The sequence below is a fragment of the Falco peregrinus genome, chromosome 6, assembly GCF_023634155.1.
Source record: "Falco peregrinus isolate bFalPer1 chromosome 6, bFalPer1.pri, whole genome shotgun sequence".
NCBI lineage: Eukaryota > Metazoa > Chordata > Aves > Falconiformes > Falconidae > Falco > Falco peregrinus.
In genome coordinates this window covers 78,937,847-78,957,714 of record NC_073726.1, presented here as the reverse complement: position 1 = coordinate 78,957,714, position 19,868 = coordinate 78,937,847, and the positions used below count along the sequence as shown (strand labels likewise).

Below are 19,868 nucleotides of genomic sequence, written 5' to 3'. Positions count from 1 at the left end.
GCAAGCATAATTTTCTGGGTAGGAAGCTGAAGTTATGCCCCTAAGTGTGATGGTTCTTTTCTTTTAATAGATTTGCTTCATGGCCGTAAATAGGTAGGTCTAGAGTTAATTTCTTTTGTTCTTTGGAAGTAAACTTTAGTTGATTAACATGTATTTATGCAATTAGTGTAATTAGAACTAACAGCGTAATTAGTGTAAATACATGTAATGACATAAATAGAACATGTAATTACAAAATGAAATGGTTTTGTAAAAATCTTTGTTTTGCATCATGAAAAGACATACTGCACATTTCTAAAAGCACTCATCGCTTTTAAACAGTTGATCAAATTTAAGGCAGAGAGTAGCAAAGATACCATGATACGTTAAAAAAGAAAATAAGCGCTCTAGGCACTTCACACCTTTGTCTTCAAAGCACAAAACTGAGGCAGGAGCTCCTATATGGCTCTACATAAATGTTAGCCATGACAGACTGGGCTTTAACAAATTAAATTGAAAATTTAAAACAAATAAACCAGAATTCACCAGACTTACCAGTAGCCAGGAATCCCATATGTAGTTACTGAGCGTACCTGAACGAACAGAAAAGACTGAGGGTAATAACTGTCTTTTGTTCCTGTCTTGGTCATTCTGCTGAGAAGCCGTGAACCTGGACACAGCCCCCGCAATACGTACGCCTGTTGCAGAAGCCAAAGATTTCTCCTTTCCCAAGGACATCATCATTAGGCTAAAGCAAACCTCCTTGCGTCTGCAGTGTTGCAGCCAGGAAGCCTGGATGGCCAGCTGTGGAGTGGCTTCCCCAGAGGCAGAATGGAGGGTCTTGACCACCCAGGGTGTCCCAGGTCCAGTGGTCAGAGCCCTCTCCTAGGGTATGAGCTGTAAGGCTTCAGCCCCCCAGGGCTGAGGAGGGTCTGGAGGAGCAGGCTGCTGGCTCCCTGCCCTCAGCAGGGCTCTGCTGGGGATGGGGTCCCACAACTGCCCGCCTGGTGGTCCACCTTCTCCTGGCAGAATGGCTGCTGCAAAGAAATGAAGGTATTATACAAGGGAGCTGCTCCTCCAGGGAGCAAATGCCTAGGGTATGTGTGGGTTTTTTTCTTAAAAGGACCCGAGTTCAGCACAGAAAGAAACAGAATTCTTTCAGAAAATTTTCAGGTTTTAAAATTTTTATGTTAGCTAAATGCTTATATTTCTAGCAACATTTTCCGGGACACTAGCAGTTTTTTATTTAAAAGAAAAATTACTGCCATATGTGCTGGCTATTTAGTTAACAGTGTTTTCAATCCCACCTAAGAAGGACAAGAGAGACACATTGCAATTGTGAACTAAATGCTAGTGTTAGGCTTGAACTGAAAATCTGGAGGAGCTGAAGCCTTGGTTTTGTGGATTCCTGGCACAGAAGAGAAACAATACACTCTGTGGTGCTTGAAAGGAGAGCATTGCCACGGAAGTCGTATTTTGAGTTGAATCCAATGAGCTACATAAGTGTGAAATAGCAGAAACCCATAAAAACAAATATGCTGTTAATATAATGCGCTTGTTACAAAGAATACGGCTTCTACTGGGATTTTTTTAAAAGGAACCATCTTTCAAATATCTATAAAAACTAACCCTTCCTGTGTTTAACAGTGAGATAATTATCAAGTCCATTTATGACGGCTCTTCATATGTTAAGCAAGTATGCTGTCATTACATTTAATTAGATATGTATTCAAATAATTTTAGCATGAAGAAAGAAAATTGTTTAGCAAGCATTCCAGTACTCAAAAAATTTTATTTTAGATGTCTGCAAATGTATGCTCCCCCCACAGTTTAATCTTCGGATAATACAGGCATTCTGTGCTCCATTGGGAAAATACAATTGCACGTTAACTGTTCCAGCTTTCTGATTCTATACCTAAATGTTGTTATTACTTCTGCTCAGAGCGCTGAGATGTATCCTGCCGCAAAGTTATTTTTTGGTGGGGGTGAGATGAAGCTTGTAATTCTATTCGGTTGACTAATTTTCTTCTCAGATCTGCACAGTGGATCTCGGATCAAATATTCATCTTTTCCCTTCAGGTGTGGAGCCCCCACTGTGTCTAGCTGGTGTTTTAGACATGTAAGGAGTGAACATTATTGAAATCAAGGTCTGACATGCAAATGAATACACGTGCTTGTCATTACCTCAGTTATGGAAGGCAGAAATATAGCATAAATAGATCTCAGTTGTCAGTGATGAGATTCTACATCACCATTTTTTAATCTATGGGGAGAGTTACACACTAGGAGACTGTGGAAAGAAGACATTCATCTTATGAGGTTGTTAGTTCACCTGATTGACAAAGATATTTTCACGTATACAAGAGGGGTGTAGATGTCCACTCCTGACCCTCAGATTTTGAAGAACCCACCCCATAGCTAGATCTTTTCATCTACGAAATGAGGATGTGCTTGCTTTCACAATTTCTCTGGGTGAAAGTCAGAATTGCAAAGGAAATGGTAGTTCTGGTGACTTACTAGTTGATTTTATCCTGAACTGAAATGAAAAGTTGAATCATCAGGCTTTTCACAAAACAAGAAGGTTAAACTAATTTTAACTTGGAAGTGTTTAAATGTGTTCTCCTGGCACTTCTTTGGTGGAAACAGAATGTGTTGACCTTCTACCACTTCAACATTGTATTTCAGTTTGACCTAAATCTGCACATTTTGTTTTGAGTATGATAATTGTTTCCTATGGTCTTTAGATGCTTTGTCGGGGTTGGATTTGGGGCTTTCCTTGTTTGCATTTCCTAATAGCTTGGGTTTCATAATTAGATTTTCTCTCCTGTGGAATTGCACCTCATGAAAATGCTGCTTGGTTAACATGATCCAGCAAGATTGTTGAGCACAGCAGAAAGAGGAAGAGATCCCTAAGATCCCACAGTGCCACAGATGTGACTGAAAACCAAGGAGTTCAGTTCAGTTTGGGCTTGGAACAGCACAGCAGAACTCCAGTTTTCCATCAAAAAGATGGAATAAAATCTTCAGCAGAATTCTTTCTGCAAGGAGAAATTTCCCAATGAAAAATCACTGACAGAAAGTTCAGAATCTGCTTTAGTACTTGCCCTGTTACTGCATTGGCATGTTTTAAAGATCTGTTAGTATGAAGGTGTGTTTTGTGCATATATACTGTACAAGAGTTCTGAAAAATATTTTAGATTAGATTCCTCACTGCAAAAAGGTCACCAGTGTCAGTGGGAGACGTTTGTTCACTCCCCATTGATGGAAAGTATTCGATCGGTGTACCTCTTCATAATTCATACACATGCTATTCTTTTTATAACTTGGGAAGAGAAATCTCTGAAAGTTTTTTTGGGGAGAGGGGGCTTTCAATATGCTTCAGATGTCTTGTGTAGTGTTTTAATGTTCAGTGGAAGTGTATCATATCTTGTTTTACTTCACACAGCTTGCTTACATCCAATAAAAGCAGTGCCATATCCAGATAGTAATAATAATACACAATTACTTCTCTAAAGAGTGGAGTAGCAAAGCAGCTAGCAATATGAAATTGAATTGATTAACTGAATTTTGAACATGCTTTGTATAAAATCAGTAGTCATACAGATTGGCTTCGTAAGTCTCTGAACTGCAACAGTTCATCTAGTTACACAAGTACGACGTGACTGACCAGGCATATCTGAAGCAAATCTTCAATTAAAGCTCTTCAAATTACTGTGCATTCAAATAAGATAGATTTCTAAAAGACCTTTACTGTGTTTATTACATCAATGCCGGATTGTTTTATTTACTTACTTCTGCCATGATTGTTGTAGTAGAAAATCTAACCCTTGTTTATTTTTCCCTTAGAAAATTGCCTTCATGGTAGCATTAGGACTGGTTACAACAGAACATTTGGAAGGTAAGATGGCAGATATTGTTTTACAGTTCAGTTTTTGAGTGGAATCTTTTCTCTGATCTGGTTGAAGTATCAGCAAGGTTCAAAGATGTTTACCCAGATCTCTTTCTCTCTCCTCTTTCTGTATGTGAGATGGACTTACATTTTTTGAGTTAATTGTCTGTCGTCTCTAGAGTTCCACAGAATAATGTGTAAAATAGTGGTGAAAAGTTGGCATTTGTTTTGTAAGACTTTAAACAAGTTGGAAAACTACCTCTCTCAAAGACTTCCTTCTCTCCATTTCCCTCCATTTAACCAAAAAATAAATAAACTTTCAGTCTCATCCTGCTTTCGTGCGAGAGCTGCTAGCATGCCTTCCTAAGCTTCCAAATATGAGTTCAAACAGATATTGCACATAAACCAAATACAGCGTCGCACAGTGTGCAGTTTACATTTCCAGCCTTCCAGAAATACCTTGCAGGAGTTAGCAGATTTGTACCTTTCTTTGCTGCAGCTTTGTCTTTCTGAAAATGTAGATGAGAGGAGGAAAAAGAGTTTACTCAGCACATTTTCCAGTGGTTTGAGATCAGTTGGGGGTTTCTGGGCAGAATGGGTTAGTTCCCATGGACAGAGAAGATAAAGCTGGTTTTAAGTAAAAGTCTACAGCTTGGTGTGTTTTAGTTCCATACTCAGCTCATCCAAGTTGGGGTGGTTCCACTGGTATAAGGAGAAAAAGTTGGTATCTTGGTCAGCTGGCAATGATTCTCAACCACAAAAAACATTATCAGTTGACATTTACCACCCATCCCATGGGCTGTTGTTAGCAAAATACCTAGGAATTTCCAGTGCACTGCGTTTAAGTTTTATGTGCTTTAGAGTTCGGCACATGCTTAGATACCTTGCTGACTCAAGAGGGATCTACCGTTTTACACCTTGATTTCTTTTTACTGAGATTCTGTTCCTTGGTTTTAAAAGAAGTTATGAATTAGGGAGAGAACTAACTGTACCTAACTGTAAGGTCTGCTCAATACATGCAGCAGGTTTTCTCTGGGTCTTGTTGCCTTTTTTCAGTGTTTTTCCTCCTTAAATCTGCATTTTAGAAAACCATGTAATGTCCCAGTGACTGAGAATTTGAAAGCCGTTTAAAGAAACTTTAAGCCATCGGCCTTTTTAATCCCTTAATGGTAATGGATTGAAATGGAAATTAAAAAGCTTCAGCAATTTTGGGAGGAGATTTACAATCCAAAAAGTGCAAATGATGACTGGTTCTTGTTTTCTTTGTCTCAAGAAAATAGGACAACACTTGAAATTATGCTGAAGTGAAAATTATGCTTACAACAGAGAGAACTTAATTTTAAATAATTCTTTACCCTTTGATTTTATTGGAACTAATAAATTGTTTGTGAGGAATTAATGCTTATGTTCAAAATGCCAAGTACTGCTTTGCTCTGTTTGTTCTACAGTAAGTGCAGAGACGCACATTTTGAACCTAACTGCTACGATGCTAATCCTGCAGAATCAATTCTTTCAGACAAATTCACTTTTTATATTCCTACTAGCATTAACTAAATGGCTCCCACCAAGAGCTATTTACCATGGAAAGGGTATTTCTTCATGAGTATTGGTGATTACAACTGTCAAAAATACCCTTATAGCTTTCACATGCTAAAGGTTATTATTTTAGTGCTATGTCATATTTACGGTTATCAGCCATTGCTATTTATCAGGAAGCAGTGGTCATTACACAGTTCAGTTTATTTTAGTACTTCTAATGCATTTCTCAGTTTCACGTTTTTTGGAATTAAACTATATCAAGATTGGGTCATTAAAAGCTTATTCACTCAGTATCATTAATTCACAGTGTTACTGCTTTTCTTCATTTTATTTATTAATTTTGTGGTGAAGGGCTATGATCCACTTCTATATGGATTTCTCTATCAGCCTAGAAGTCTTTCCACCTGATGTCCAGAGGAGCATCTTTCCCCTTTAGTGGGAAAAGAGCTCTGTTCTGCAGAGTCCCAGTATTAGGCATCTTTTGAGGCTTTTACCAGTAAATGAACACAGCTGCTTCCACTGACTGACTTTCTGCAAGGTATGGCTTTCCCAGAAAATAAATTGTCATTACGGGCCTCGTAGAATGACCATACAGAGCATTTATTGATGAAGGCAGGAACTCATTGAAGCTTTGCCTCCAACACAAAGCTATCTTCAAATTTATTCATCTCTGTCAAACATACAGTTTAGAGGGTGTTTTTTTTTCTGTTTATATCTCTTAAATTAACAAAATAATAAGTAAGATAGCCCAATTCTGTGATGCAGTGCATGGCTGTAACATATTAAATCTCTTTCTCTAGGCTATTAGAACACCTACCATTGTGTTAAAAACAAACAAACAAACAAAAAAAAACTAGACAGAAAGCAAAACTTAAAATAATTCTTTAGTTCAGGTCATTCTCAAAATGAAAATGCACATCTTGTTTTACTGTATCAAATAAAAGCACTGAAATATTTCTACCTAGCTTACTGGAATGTTTCAATCAGTTAAAACAAATTTATTTTTGCTTTATTAAGCCTTATTTTGAAGTGGTCGCAATAAATTTTGTGCAAAATAATTGCAGGAGTAACAACTGACAAAAAGATAGTATACCACTGTATCCTTTGTTCTACCTTGATGTGATTATTGACAGATACACTCTTAGATGTACATACTCCTTATATCACAAGCATGGATATTTTTTGTTCTCAGGTTCCATAAATAAAGTGCTGACATTGTACTCTCCCTCCCTGCTGGCTGCATAGGGTGGAGTACATCTAGAGCTGTTTCAGTTCATTACTTTCTCTCTCTCTCTTTATTTCCATCTATTCCCACAACTATTACCTTCCCCCCCCCTCAGCCAGCTTCTATCTCTGTACCATAGCAATGCCTCTTCCAAAGCTGCATTCCAGGTGTCTACCACGTGTGATTCAGACTCCATCAAATATTTCTGTTGCCTTGGTGAGAGCATGTTCCAAAGAAAATCTCCCTTAAACCTGGCACCCAAAAGGGCAGAGAGATACAGATCCATCAGAGTCCTCTTGTGAAGACACTCGCCCCAGTTATGGACGCAGAAAGCTCTCCTGTGTTGAATTCTTTGTTTCTCTTTCTGAACCAGTGAAAAGTCATCATCTTGTATACATCCCTGCGACCGCTTCTGAAAGACAAACCCCGGGCTGCCCTCACTCCAGTTTTTTCCCTATGCTGCCACAAGGGTGCTGAGATGCTGCAAGCCCCAGATCCACCTCGCGTGGGTTACTGAGCCTGGCTGCAAGAACTAGGGCTCTAGCTCACGCTGTTGACACCAAAGTAAAGAGTCAGTGAAGGGCCACATCCTCCACTTCTTTGTCAGCATCAAGGCACACGGTTCCTCTGTTGTGACACCTCTCTCACCTTTGGTCTTGAGAGCATTCCTCTTGCAAGAACTGATGCTGACATCAGGCACAACTGTCTCTCTTCTGGCAGCTCTGTGGCAGGCTGCTGGATCTGTATCTAGCACTTACCCTGTTGCTCAGGCCCGGTTCCCTTTAGAAGGATGCCAAACACTCTGGAGGCTTCAGGACGGAGATTTCAGCACAGCCAGACAAACGTTTCATGGGAATCACTTTCACAGTGGGACAGAACTGTTACCCACTCAACATCCTCTGGTTTGGAGTCTGTGTAGGACCAAGGATGTTAATAAGATGCTGGCAGTGGTTGCAGTCACGCTGTCTATTGCACGTCTCGGTGCAGCCTCGGATCACACATTTCTCGGTAGTGAGATTCTGTATAGCTCCCCGAGTCACATGGCACCATATGTCTAACTCATGTCAGACTGTGAATACAGACCCACCAGACTCTTTGAAGTGCCCTAGGAGGAGACACCTTCTGAGTGTGAGAGGTGACATGTTCCTGTGCCAGTGGGAAAACCCAGCCAGAATATCCAAGTCGTTGCTCTTCTGCTTCTCACGTCTATCCAGTTTCCTTCTGATACATCCATCACTCCAAGAGTGGTGGCTTAGCCAGTAGTCTTTTGTGAATAAAAAGTTTCAAATCAATTTCTTGGAACTCAAGCCAGTACAAAATCCATGCAAAGTGTTGGCCGTGTGTCTAGGGACACCGTGTCCAAGACACTGACAATACCAGTACCATTTACTGAAGGAACGCTTAAAGTGGTATGTGGCCCCTTTTACCCTGTGGGGAAGTGATCAACATTTGGAAAAGGTGCCTAGAAACCAGAACTATGTGTTGGGAATCCAGTTCCCATGTATTGTAAACATCCTGAAAGCCAGACTGTATCTTACTGTTGGATTACAAGTGGGAGATAGTGCTCAGTATCCTGAAGGTCATTTTCTGGCACTGAGGGTGTTCTGAGATAGACCCCTTTAGCTCAGGCATTGGTGAAAGGTGCCAGGCTTTCTGCAGAACGAGGTGGTGTCCTGAGATTCCGTTGGGTGTGATCTTGGTCCTCTGGGCTGAAGAGCTAGTGCTCCTGCCAGTTCCTCATATTCCAAGAGATTTACTTAGAGCAAGACAGAATGGAGATATCACCATCGCGGGGGCATTTAGACTAACAAGATCCCTCTGGCACCTCAGTGCAGAATCTAAACGTTGCCTTAAAATATTCATGTAGGAAACATTTTGGAATAGAGCATTAGCCCAGCTGTGCACACTTCATGCCATGGTATGGATGCTGGGGTGCTCTTCTTGCTAAAATATGCCTACTCTTACTTTATTATCAAAATAAGAACTAGGATCTAAAATACTTGGCTGTAATAATGTCACCATTCTGAACTGATGTCAAGGGTTAGAAAAATAAATTTCGTATGACGGAAATGAAATCCTAGCTCAGATAAAAGTAGCATTAAGCTTGCAGATTTCAGTGGTCGAGGACTCTGCTCACTCTTTCTGTGTGTGTTTACAGAAGTATGCACACAGCTAATTGTTGCTAAATGCAGTCCTCAGCAAGTCCCGACTTGAATAGGTGTTACCGTTTAGTGGAAGGGAGTTCCCTTGTGTTTCACCCTTTTCCAAGCAGGACTGCAATTCGATAAGCCTATATTTGCACTGCAGTTTCTAGTGACATAAATACATGTATGGCTCTTTACAACATTTTGCATACTCAGGATCATGAAGTTGTATATTTTTGAATGGATAAATCATCATGCCCTAGTTAGAACTGAATCTAGCCATGCCATTCTGACTGTGCTTTTTCTAACCTCCACAGAGGAAAAGCAATGTAAAGTAAATTTAAAAGGATCTCTATGCTTTCATCTGATATGAATTACAAGGTTTAACTGCTTTAAATGCTTCATTTTTGTTAATACCAGACATTGATAGTATTTTGAAAGCTCTCTGTTGATGCTTGCTGTATATGTGTCTGAAGGGATCATAATAAAAATCTTGTAGGGCAGGAGAAGTCCACCTTGGAGGAGGAAAAAAATTAAAAAATGTTTGTGTTCTGAATCTTACAAGGAAAAGCTTATTAATGTCAAGCCTTGAACTGCAGCAAATATCAATGCTGATGCAACCCAATTATACTTTAGAAGCTGAAACTGAACACAAAGCCCAAGGGGTTGAGGGTGAGAGCATCTTGCTTAACAAGTTAGATCTACATTTTTCCCTGATGAATGAGAAACGCACAATTCATGTTTCTTCCCATGGTTACAGAAATCCAGAGCAAGCGTCAGGAAAGAAAGAGAAGAAGCACAGCAAATCCAGCCTACAGTGGACTCTTGGAAACAGAGGTACTTTATCATTCACTTTTTGTACCACAGTTCTATTTCACATCAATAAAAGGCTCAAGTGCTGCTTATTACAAAAGTATATACGCATGCTGAACCACACATTTACTTGTAAAGAGATATTGATGTGGAAAAGAAAGAAAAGATCTCATCTCAGTAGCTAAGCAACAGGTTTTCTCCCCACAATATCACTTCCTCCAAACTAGAATTTGTCTTAGTTTTAATAAAGGCCAAAAGGACTAAATAAATGTGGGACCTAATTACTCTTTCACCCACGCAAACAGTCCCTTTAGGTCAGAACTGAAGAACAGAAGTGCTGCACGATGTTCAAACTGGCATTGCTGTTTCTCTTTCCCTATATGCCAAATAATAAACAGAGAACTTTGCTTTTTTTATTAGTGATATTCATAAAAGGGATGTGTTGGTTTAAGAATCAGTGTGCTCTGCAGGGGGTATGGAAGCCTGCATAATAAATATAATAATGCATAATTAAAAATAATATGCTCTGGATAATCTCTGTTGTTTGTTACACTTACACTGTTACATTTGTAGTAGTAGCATAATTTGGTCCTAGATAATACTAGATCACAAACCTAGTGTAAAAGCAGCATATAAATAGACTTAACTTTTTCTGAAATTGTTTTTTTATTTGATTCTGAACTGACATATATGCATTTATTCAGCTTATTAAATTTCCACCTTTAAAATTTCACCAGTTTGGGGTTACTATTTGAACTTCCTACAGGAATGGAACTGATTTGCAGCCAGCTCCCCATGTAAGCCAGCTTTCTTTGTGTTCTGAGTTCTTTAATCCTAAAGAAAGTGATTTTTCTTTATTTTGGTAGAAGCGATGCAGAATTTTTGGTATGCCAACATTTCAGCTTTCTGTCTATGTTGGCAGACAGCAGACAGATGAGGCTAAGGAGCAGCCCACCACTGTAGTCAATCTAGTTTAGTGGCTTCATTGTTCTTTTTTTGAAAGTATTGGAGGTTTTTATACTCCAGAGCAGCTCTGGACACTTGAATTCTTCAGAGAATTCCACAACATTTCTCTAGCGACCTCTTCAGAGAAAATGCTGATGTCCATATATTCAGTATTTAACACATAGGAACCTTAGTCGGTATGTTAGCCTTGCTTCCATTAAATTGGTAGTGTCTTCTCTTAGACCTTTTTGTCCTGAGTTTATTAAAATACTGGCAGCAGAGTTTTGTGGCTGTAGTGTGATCGGTGTTCATAAGAAACTCAATTATCTTGGAGCAGGGATGGAGGAGGTGATGGAGGTCATCTGCTGCACCCCTAGTTCATACTTCTCATTATATCTGTTCTCAAAAGCAGATCCTGTTGTGAAAGACGGCATGGAGAAAGAAATGTCTGTGAAAGAGTCCTGTGGCTGATCAGCTGTGTCCTCATTAGGAGTTGTCATTAAGTTCTGACCATGGGGAATGCTGTTCAAGTAAAATGGAGGCAGATGGTTTTTCTCTGATCAATTAGCTGCTCAGATTGATTTGCTAATCAGTGAGTTGAGGTATTTTGTGGCATTTCAGGCATTTTGGTGCAGTTTAATTTATGGTTAGTCTACTGAATGATCTTTAATTCATGATTGTTTAAATAGAAATTGCATATAAATTAGACTTTTTATTTGCCAACGCCCCTCAAAACGGCAGGAGCTCAGCATCTGTAGTGGTGATGCTAACTTCCTTGATTACAAAAATGTGATCACGATCTTATGCCTTCACTTGACTGTTGTGCTTTTTCTTTTCAAAGGTTTTTTTCTCTAATAAAAAATTGAAATACCATTCTATTTTCCCATCCTCAGTAGTGCTTTTTTTTTCTTTTTTGCTTTTCTTTTCTTTCTTTTTTTTTTTTTTTCCATAGGAAAGAGTTAAGTTTCAGGATGGTGATTTTTTGAAAGAAAAAACATCTATTCAAAATTCATTAACAGATTGGCAGGCACCTGTGTGTAAGAGAAGTTTACTCACCACAGAATAAATTATTTATTAGCAAAACCCCTCTAATTTTCCTTCAAGCAGAATCTAACAACATCTAATGGAGGAAGATGGTACTGTTTCCAGTCCTGCCGTACAAGTATTGGATGACTCAGAGAAACAATTAGGGGTTAGATAGACTGTTAATGAAGCCTGGCTTGCTAGTGACCAGCAGCTTTCACCATCTGACAAGCTGGTGATGGGCTGCATTACATTAGTTAAACATCTCAGTCAGGTTTCCAGTGGTCTGTGTTTGTAAGTTTGAAAAACCTTTAGTGACTTCAGCAGACTGGAATCGCCGCCAGCTCCTAGAGATCATACACATTAACTTCTGAAGAGAAATACTTTTCTTAGGCCCTTATACATAGCTTGCAGATGAAAATATGTTCCTACGAGCTGTAGGCAGGTGTCACAGAAGGTAATGATGTTCTTCTGTAGGTGGGAAGTCCATCACCGTTTCTAAGTATGCAAATAAGGATGTCATCTCACAGCAACAATTTATTACACAATTTTTCCCTTATGGACGTTGTTTATCTGCTAGGCTTGGAGTTACTGTGGCTGTTGCTTTGCTGTTACCAACCTCTGTAACAGATCCTGCAACCCAATCAATTATATTTGCAAATCTGCATTTCTCTCGTTAAAAAAATCTAATGCACAGCTCTGTGAAGAACTTGTTAGAAAGGTAAGAATTCAACTGTTTGTATGACTGTCTCAGGGGTTAGCAATGAATATTCTAAGTTGCAGAACTGGCTTCTGGATAGCTGGGCATGTATGGGAGAAGCTCATGGAGAATGCTAATATGAAATGGTAAAAGACCACCAGAGCACTTTTCAATGACACTGTGGTTGGTTTCTTTTCCTTTGTAGCGGAAACGCCTTGCATCAAATTATTTGAATAACCCCTTGTTCCTTTCAACAAGAGGTAAGCATATTTTCAAATGAATACACTACTATTGTAATGACATGTTAAATATTTATTAGTGGGATTTCATATGAATTACTGCCAGGGTAACATAGGGCATTCCTTTGTGTAAGGTCCCTGCACTTTATAGTGTGCAGTGAAAATAGATGGTTTTCCTGCAAAAACAATTGAAGGAGAAGACTAAAGGTCAAAACTGTGTAGAAATGGATCCAAAGTCTCTGCAATCAGTAGAAAATCTGATCTCTAGTATTGCAAGCACCATGCAGTGAGAGGACTGATTGAAGAAGACAGTGTTGCCATCCCCAGGTGCTTAAAAATAGATGTTGAAAATTTGGGATTTAAAAAATAATTACTATTCTGGGCTTTTTATTTGCCTCTTTTCATCAGTTTATGAAACGGCTGAATGTCCTCAAGGGCTAGAAATTTACGGTGCCTTTTGCTTTAAAAACAATGGCTGAAAACCATACAATTTTTCTGACTACAAGAGCTGCAGCCATAAATCTAGATTTGATGGCCTTGAAGATGCCTTCCAATCTTGTATTTGTAAGAACTTCAGATGCTGAAAATTTCATGATAAATGCCTTGAGAATGAACAACTCAGAGGAGCCATTTGGGGAATGATGATGATTAACTCATGTGAAGAAGCCCGTTCCAGGAAAAATGTGCAACATAAAGAAAAGGCAAAGAGTTGGAGGTGGGAGATGAAACACAGAGAACTTTGAGTGCAGTTTAATTCTTCAGAAAAGGCCAATGTAGGATTTTAAGAGAAAGTGTGAAGCTTGAGTTGCTTTTCAGAAGAGGAGAGAAAGCCAGTAAAGGAATGTGATTATGTCCTTGCCCTTGTGTTGCCTTTATAACTTAGGCTCTGCTGCTGTGCATTAGAGATACGGGAAGACAGGCCTTTTCTAAGGCAAATGTATATGTAGCATTCACAGGGGTAATTTTTAAGACATGAAATGTTGATGTTTTTTTAGCGTTTGCTTGATATCCCTGTCAAGTGGCATGTTTAGTGCTTGAGAGTCACCTTCTTGGCCCTGCCTTGAATTCCTGCAGCACAGGATCACCAGCTGAAATGCAGCGGGGCTTCTCTCTGCCTTCCAAACATCATGTGCTAGATGCAGACAATTGGCCTACTTACAATATGCCTCTAATGCATAGGGTCTCAGAGGACAAAAGAGGTTATTACATGGTAAACAGCTATGATGACATGCCTCTTAACAGAAACCCGTGCTCATATAAGCCCCAGTGGAAAGAACATTACTCCTGCCTTCATTTTATCTTCAAAATTAAAATTATAATTTATTATTTGTCTTATCATAGCACTTGTTTTTCCCATGTAAACACATGAGGAAAAACAGGATAGAATGGCAGTGTTAGCAAGCCATGCCATTAGCCCCTCGGTGGATTTCATTTAAGTTAGGTTTGCTATCTCTGACCTTCTTTCTGCCACGTTTCCCATTTTATGTGCAAAGGAAGCAGGCAAGTGACAGAGTTCCAGGGATGAGGCTGTCTCAGAGCTGCTTGGTTCTCTTAATTGTTAATTACTCTTCGCGTCCTGTGTCTTTGGGTTTTTCCAGCATCCTGAATCTGTGCTGGGATTCTGCATATTCTGACAATTTTAAGCTAGACTCCTTCATAGGAGAATCCTCCACCTCTGTAGGGGTTTGTTAGCTACACGTAGCAGGCAGCATGGTGCTAGATGCCATGCAAGCTGTGAACTGAAGACAGACGCCGTCCTAGGGAGCTTGGCACTGCACTGATGTGGTTGTCCACCTTCAATGTAGAGCTGACTGCCCCTTCTCTTATAAAATTAAGTCTTCAGTTTTATTTTTCAGCAACTAGAAGGAAGAAGTGGACATATTTTAAAATGTTCAAAACTTTATAGTAGAAGAGAGCTGAAAAGAGAAATAAACTAAAAAAAAAAACACCCTGTGAAGGAGAGTAAACAACTGACATTTCCAGAAAGGCAGAAGAGAACAATTCTTGTAAATTTTGATCAAAATGTCAATTAATCAGGATTCATTTATCTGAAAATATCTTACCTAAAATGAGGTCACATCCCCTGACATGTATCATTTGTAGAAAAGACTCTTCAATTATCAAGCCTCTGTTTATCTGAATAACATTTATATCCCCTGAGTAATCATGGTGTCATATCGTGGTGGCTTTCTGTATGTGTATTTGTGTATATGAAGTGACATCTACACATTTTATAAGTCTGTGATTATTTATGGAACTCATTGCCAAAGAATGTTACAATTGTTGGGGAAAGTAGATTTATGGAAGGAAAAAAGTCTGTCTAAGGCTGTTAAATACAAAAATGAAGATGCAAACTCCAGGTTAGGGAAGCCCATAAACTCCTAGTGTCTGCAAGGATACTTCTGGAGTAGAAAAATTTACTCTGTGCTTGCCCTGTTCTTGCCCTCTGTGCACTAGTGGCAGCACTGGATGCTGTTAGTAGAGGATCCTGGGCTTTGTAGCCTTTGGTCTAACTCTGGTGAAGCTGTGCCTTCATTCTTACGTTCCGCTTTCTACATGTGTGTGAGGTCTGAATGTGCCTACGTCTTCACGTGTATGCGTATGTCAGTGTATAAAATGAGTGTGTAACAGCAGAAAGCAGCTCCCAGGTTGGTCTGCATATGAGGGGTCACACTGGAGCAGCTATTTGCCCATTGTGATCAGAGGGGGAGCTGAAGAAGGACAGAAATATGTTGGTTGTCTCCACTTTAATCCACAGAAAGGCCTCTCCATCAGCTGTTTGTCACTGGGACAGGTGCACCAGTCACTTACAAATCAGCAGCAAAAATTATAATCTGCTCTGGTTTCCATAAAGCTGTTAACATTTTCTGGGGTTTTATTTTTGGACCAAAGTGGATGAATTTCACAAATATTTTTATGAAAGGCTTGGCCTGCATTCTAGTGAGCTTTCTTGTTCTTATCGGGCTGTGAATGCATTTGCTACAGACTCAGTTCATCAAAAGGTCGGAAAACCTTGGCATTTTGGGTGGGAGTAGTTTGATGGTAAAGAATTGATGATAACATAAAGTTCACTCACACAGTAGCTGACCATTTTGGCCATGAATCAGCTGAAACATTTAAACATGTGTTTAATGGTAAGTCAGTGGCACCAATTTCATACTCCTGCTTAAGTGCCTTGCTGGTTCAGGCCCAGCAGGCTGAAGTCCTTAAGAAAGATTTTTTGACTACTGGCATGTGGAGAGGAGCTCCGCATGAAAATTTCTGAAAATTTGGAATCGAATGTGCTTCTCATACTGACATTTTAGCATCAGACCTCTGGACATGGGATTCCTGCAATGCAAATTTTTTTAATCTCAAATGCTAATTCCACTGCTTGCTGTTGCATTCTTTCCTGCCTGCATTAATTTTGCCAATGTCCTGATCTCCTGTGTCACAGCTTGACTAAAATTACTCCCATAGCTGAGAACTAGCATTCACTGCAGTGATGTGTATGTATTTCCCATTAATCTGTTCTCTGCCCTTCTTTCATATGCTAGCAAATGAGGATCCATTCTGGAAGGTATGTGTAGCAAAATCTGTGTATTACTAGTGTCTTTCTCATCACCATGTACTTCAGTGCTTGCTTCTGATTCTTGTGGTTTCTGTCAGGGTACAAAATTGCAGTAGGCTCTTTGCCTTTCATCCTGCTTGTGTGAAACCTTTCCCAGTTAACTAAATCTGTGAGCTTCTAAGTTAGAATTTAAAAAAGATGAACTCTTGGGCTTTCATATGCAAGGCTTGAGTTTAATCCCATTTTAGAATCCACTGATTGAGAAATTGCTAGTCCAGATTTGTGGTTTTAATGAAAATTTTAAGAAAAATTAATAACCATTCTAGTTTATATAGCTTAAATCTCTTTACATTGAGGTTTAAATTAAGACTTGAGCAGGTAATTTCTAAAGAGTAATATTTTGGAGAGTGATTTTCTGACAGGCATGAGTTAGAATTCAAGATATAAGCCTGACTAAAACTGTCGGGAAACATTATAATTAAAATCCCTAAAAATGAAAATATGCTTTTGAAATTAACAAAGGTACAAAATTATTATTCTCCTTCCTGGAAAAGCACTAGGAAAATTTAGGATTTTTTATAATGATTCACCACCAGCCATGAGTTTCAAAATCAGTATCTCCTTTATTAAAATGCACTTAATTATACAAAGAGTAATTAACATTGCCACCAGATTAGCATAGCAATTTACTACATGACATTGTAACTTTGTTGATGAGTCTTGGTTCATTTTATATATTGCTTCAGACAAAGTACTAATCAGTCTTGTTGGAAAAAGGTTGTCAGAGCAAGTCTGAACAGAGAACAATTAGTGCCAGGGAGAACAGAGGGACAGAGGAGTCCTCTAGAAGAGTTCACAAAAGAGGGTACGTAGCAAAAGGTTGTACTTGAGTGTACTGTTTTCCTAGCTGCTCTTTGAGGCAATGGGCATAATACATGGAACTGTGTTTTTCCCCCAGAAACAACTTCTTGCTTCCTTCCTTCTGCTTTGGACTTGAAGGACAATTGATCTGCATATTGTCTTTGACCCACGCTTCAGAATAGAGCTGTGCATGGTGATACATGTGTTGGAGTGACACATTATCAAAACAAGGGAAATAATTCCTATGTCACAAGCTGGCTATATTAGTCGACTCCCTCCTGTGTTTGATTAGTTGGGTTTTATTTATCTATCTGTTTCAATTTATGGAACTTGATTCTGGCTCTTCTGTTTGTATTTGTTGCTATCATACACCATTATTTCTGTCATCTTCTACAGCAGCCAGGGTCGTTTTGATAATTAGATCTTGTGTTTGAATGAGCCTGTCTGCTGCAATAGAGGCTTTGAATGCTGTATAGAGAGAAGCTCTCAATGGATTGACTTTATTCAAGCCATCCGTCTTCTTCTCTTGCAGAGTGAGATCCACCATGACGAACACTGCACTGCTTGCAAGCGCGGCGTTAACTTGCAGCCCTGTGGCACGTGTCCCAGAGCGTATCACCTCAGCTGCTTGGACCCGCCTCTCAAAACTGCCCCCAAGGGTGTTTGGGTCTGTCCAAAGTGCCAACAGAAGGTAAGCTACAGGGGACATAGCACACCAAGAAAAGAAAATGGGAGAAACCTGGAATTAGTGTAAATAACTAAACTAATCTAACCTATGGTCACAGCTTAAGGTTCTAGTATGCAGTTGCAGAGACCAGAGCAGCCAACACTCCTGACAGCACAGAGATCTGCTAGTCAGGGCCTGAAGAATGTCTTCTGGCCACGGCAACAAGAAGCAGAGGATTTGTAACCCCCTTTTAGTACTGTTTGGTAATGCTGTTGATAGTGGTGTGTAAAGGAATAAGCCCCAATAGAGGCAGCTACTCAAATTATTCTCTCATTATTTTTCAGCTTGTGAATTCTGAGACAAGGACCCTAGATCTGGTCCTGCAGAGCTGTGAGGCTGGAGAAAAAAAAAAATCACGTGTATCTTTGTGGAATCCTAACTTTTTATTGTTTCCTGGGCTTATAGGTGTTAAAGAAAGATGACAACGCGCCATGGACTGGAACTCTGGCTATTGTTCACTCCTATGTTACTCATAAAACAGGTAGGGATTAACACAGCTATTGACAAGGGATTCCCTGCTTGTGACAGGTGATGCCATTTGAGTCCTTCATAGCACTAATATTAAGGTAGTGTCACGCTACCAGGGATGATGGCATTATTAAACCAAGAGCCCTAAGGGGCTATGGCTGGGAAGGACGGATCACTCGCTCTCCCCTTCCTGTCAGTCTGCTCCTTCGCTGTCTTCCCCCTGTAAGGAAGCTGAGATAGATCTCTCAGGAACTTCAGTCTGTGGAGGAGGCTATCATCGAAGTGGTGCCTTCCTGGGAGCAGGGCTGAAAACAGGGTTGAGAATCATATCAGGTTGGGAGGCAGAGAGACACAGTCAGGCTAGCGTAGCCAGGTCATGGGGTATGTAGTGTGACGCCCGACTGATGTCTCAGATACTACAGCAATATCAGCTCCTAATTGTTTCAGTATTATTTGGTATCGTAGTCATTAGTATAAAATGTCATATGATATCTGTGCATTGACCATTACTCTTATTTAGTTCCCTGTTGCACTCTTACAGCGGGCTGTTTGGGGCATTAGATCGTATTTGTAAGGAGCTTTGCAGAGGTCTGGTACTGTTATGACTGTGCTTTTCAGCCAGGGTTGCTAACTGTTGCCATTCCAGGTGGCTGACCTGTTCCTAAACACCATTCACCTCTTTCTTGGAGACCTCCAGGACCACTTGTGGTCCAAGGATTAATTTTAGATCATCTCAAAGGTGCACTATAGCTTTTGGGTTGTCCTGGGCGCTAGCTGTTGATGTAGACGCATGCATGCAAGCAGAAACTTCAGATTTATTTGGTTTTACCTGCTGACAAAAGGCTAATGAGACCTGAAACTTACTATTCAAAATACATGTTTCTGCTTTCCGTTGTCAGACACAGTTTTGCCATATGTCCTATTCTTAACTTCTGCATCCTTAATCTTATTATTCCACAGTCAAAGAAGAAGAGAAGCGAAAGTTATTAAAGAGAAGCAGTGAGCTGAAGAGTGAGCATAGACAGTTAGAAGAAAAAGATCGACTTCTCAACAATGCAGTGAAGGTAGGACACCTGGCTGGGGACATACAGTCTCCTGCAGAGATGTTTTAAAAAAATTTATGCCTGAAAAACTGGTATTTTGTGGCTAGAAAATGATTTATGCTCCCAAGCTACAGATGTTCAACTGTGAATCTGTTTCTCTCTGAGGAAAAACACGTGGGTTTCCTTTATGCACAAAAGCAAGCTGCTTTGGCAGGCTGGGGAGGAGAAATCGCCTGAATTCCTGTTTCACACACAAAAAAAAAAAACCCCGCCCAAACCCCAAAATAGCCATGGCTGCCTTCCTCGTAGTGCTATACACAGCTCTGATCTACTCAGTGGCTTTAAGGCACTTCTTCAGGTTAAAAGTTTAGTCACAAGTGTGTCCTCCAGTGGTAGCTGCTTCTCCATTAGCTCAAGACTCTTGAGATTAGGTAGAAATAACCATCTTTATTTGTCTCAGGCTCTGAATGGTGCAACGACCTTTTCATGACTGGAAATGGATTCACAATCATTTTCTCTGTGAACTCATTTCAAAGCTAAATGTTGGCTGGAGATGTCTCCCGTGCATACCATGCTATAAGGACCAGTCTGGCAGCAATGAATGGGTTGAGTTCAGAGCCGTAAATTCCTATCCTCCATGGCTGAAGGAACTTATCTGGGGCTACTTCACCTCAGGCCCGCTCTCGAGGGGTAGCTGTAGCTTGCATGGCAATCTCGATAAAT

The 19,868-nt window shown here is 39.9% G+C and overlaps 1 protein-coding gene across 1 annotated transcript in view; it reads left to right on the top strand.

Moving 5' to 3' along the window:
• PHF21B (PHD finger protein 21B) overlaps nucleotides 1-19,868 on the top strand; it is a 67,183-nt gene that overhangs the window by 43,385 nt on the left and 3,930 nt on the right. Inside the window, exons 5-11 of the mRNA XM_055809311.1 lie at nucleotides 3,826-3,877; nucleotides 9,537-9,613; nucleotides 12,463-12,517; nucleotides 16,033-16,055; nucleotides 17,440-17,598; nucleotides 18,040-18,115; nucleotides 19,063-19,166. Of these exons, the coding sequence (XP_055665286.1) occupies nucleotides 3,826-3,877; nucleotides 9,537-9,613; nucleotides 12,463-12,517; nucleotides 16,033-16,055; nucleotides 17,440-17,598; nucleotides 18,040-18,115; nucleotides 19,063-19,166 (546 nt within the window). The remainder of the gene's footprint in view (nucleotides 1-3,825; nucleotides 3,878-9,536; nucleotides 9,614-12,462; nucleotides 12,518-16,032; nucleotides 16,056-17,439; nucleotides 17,599-18,039; nucleotides 18,116-19,062; nucleotides 19,167-19,868) is intronic.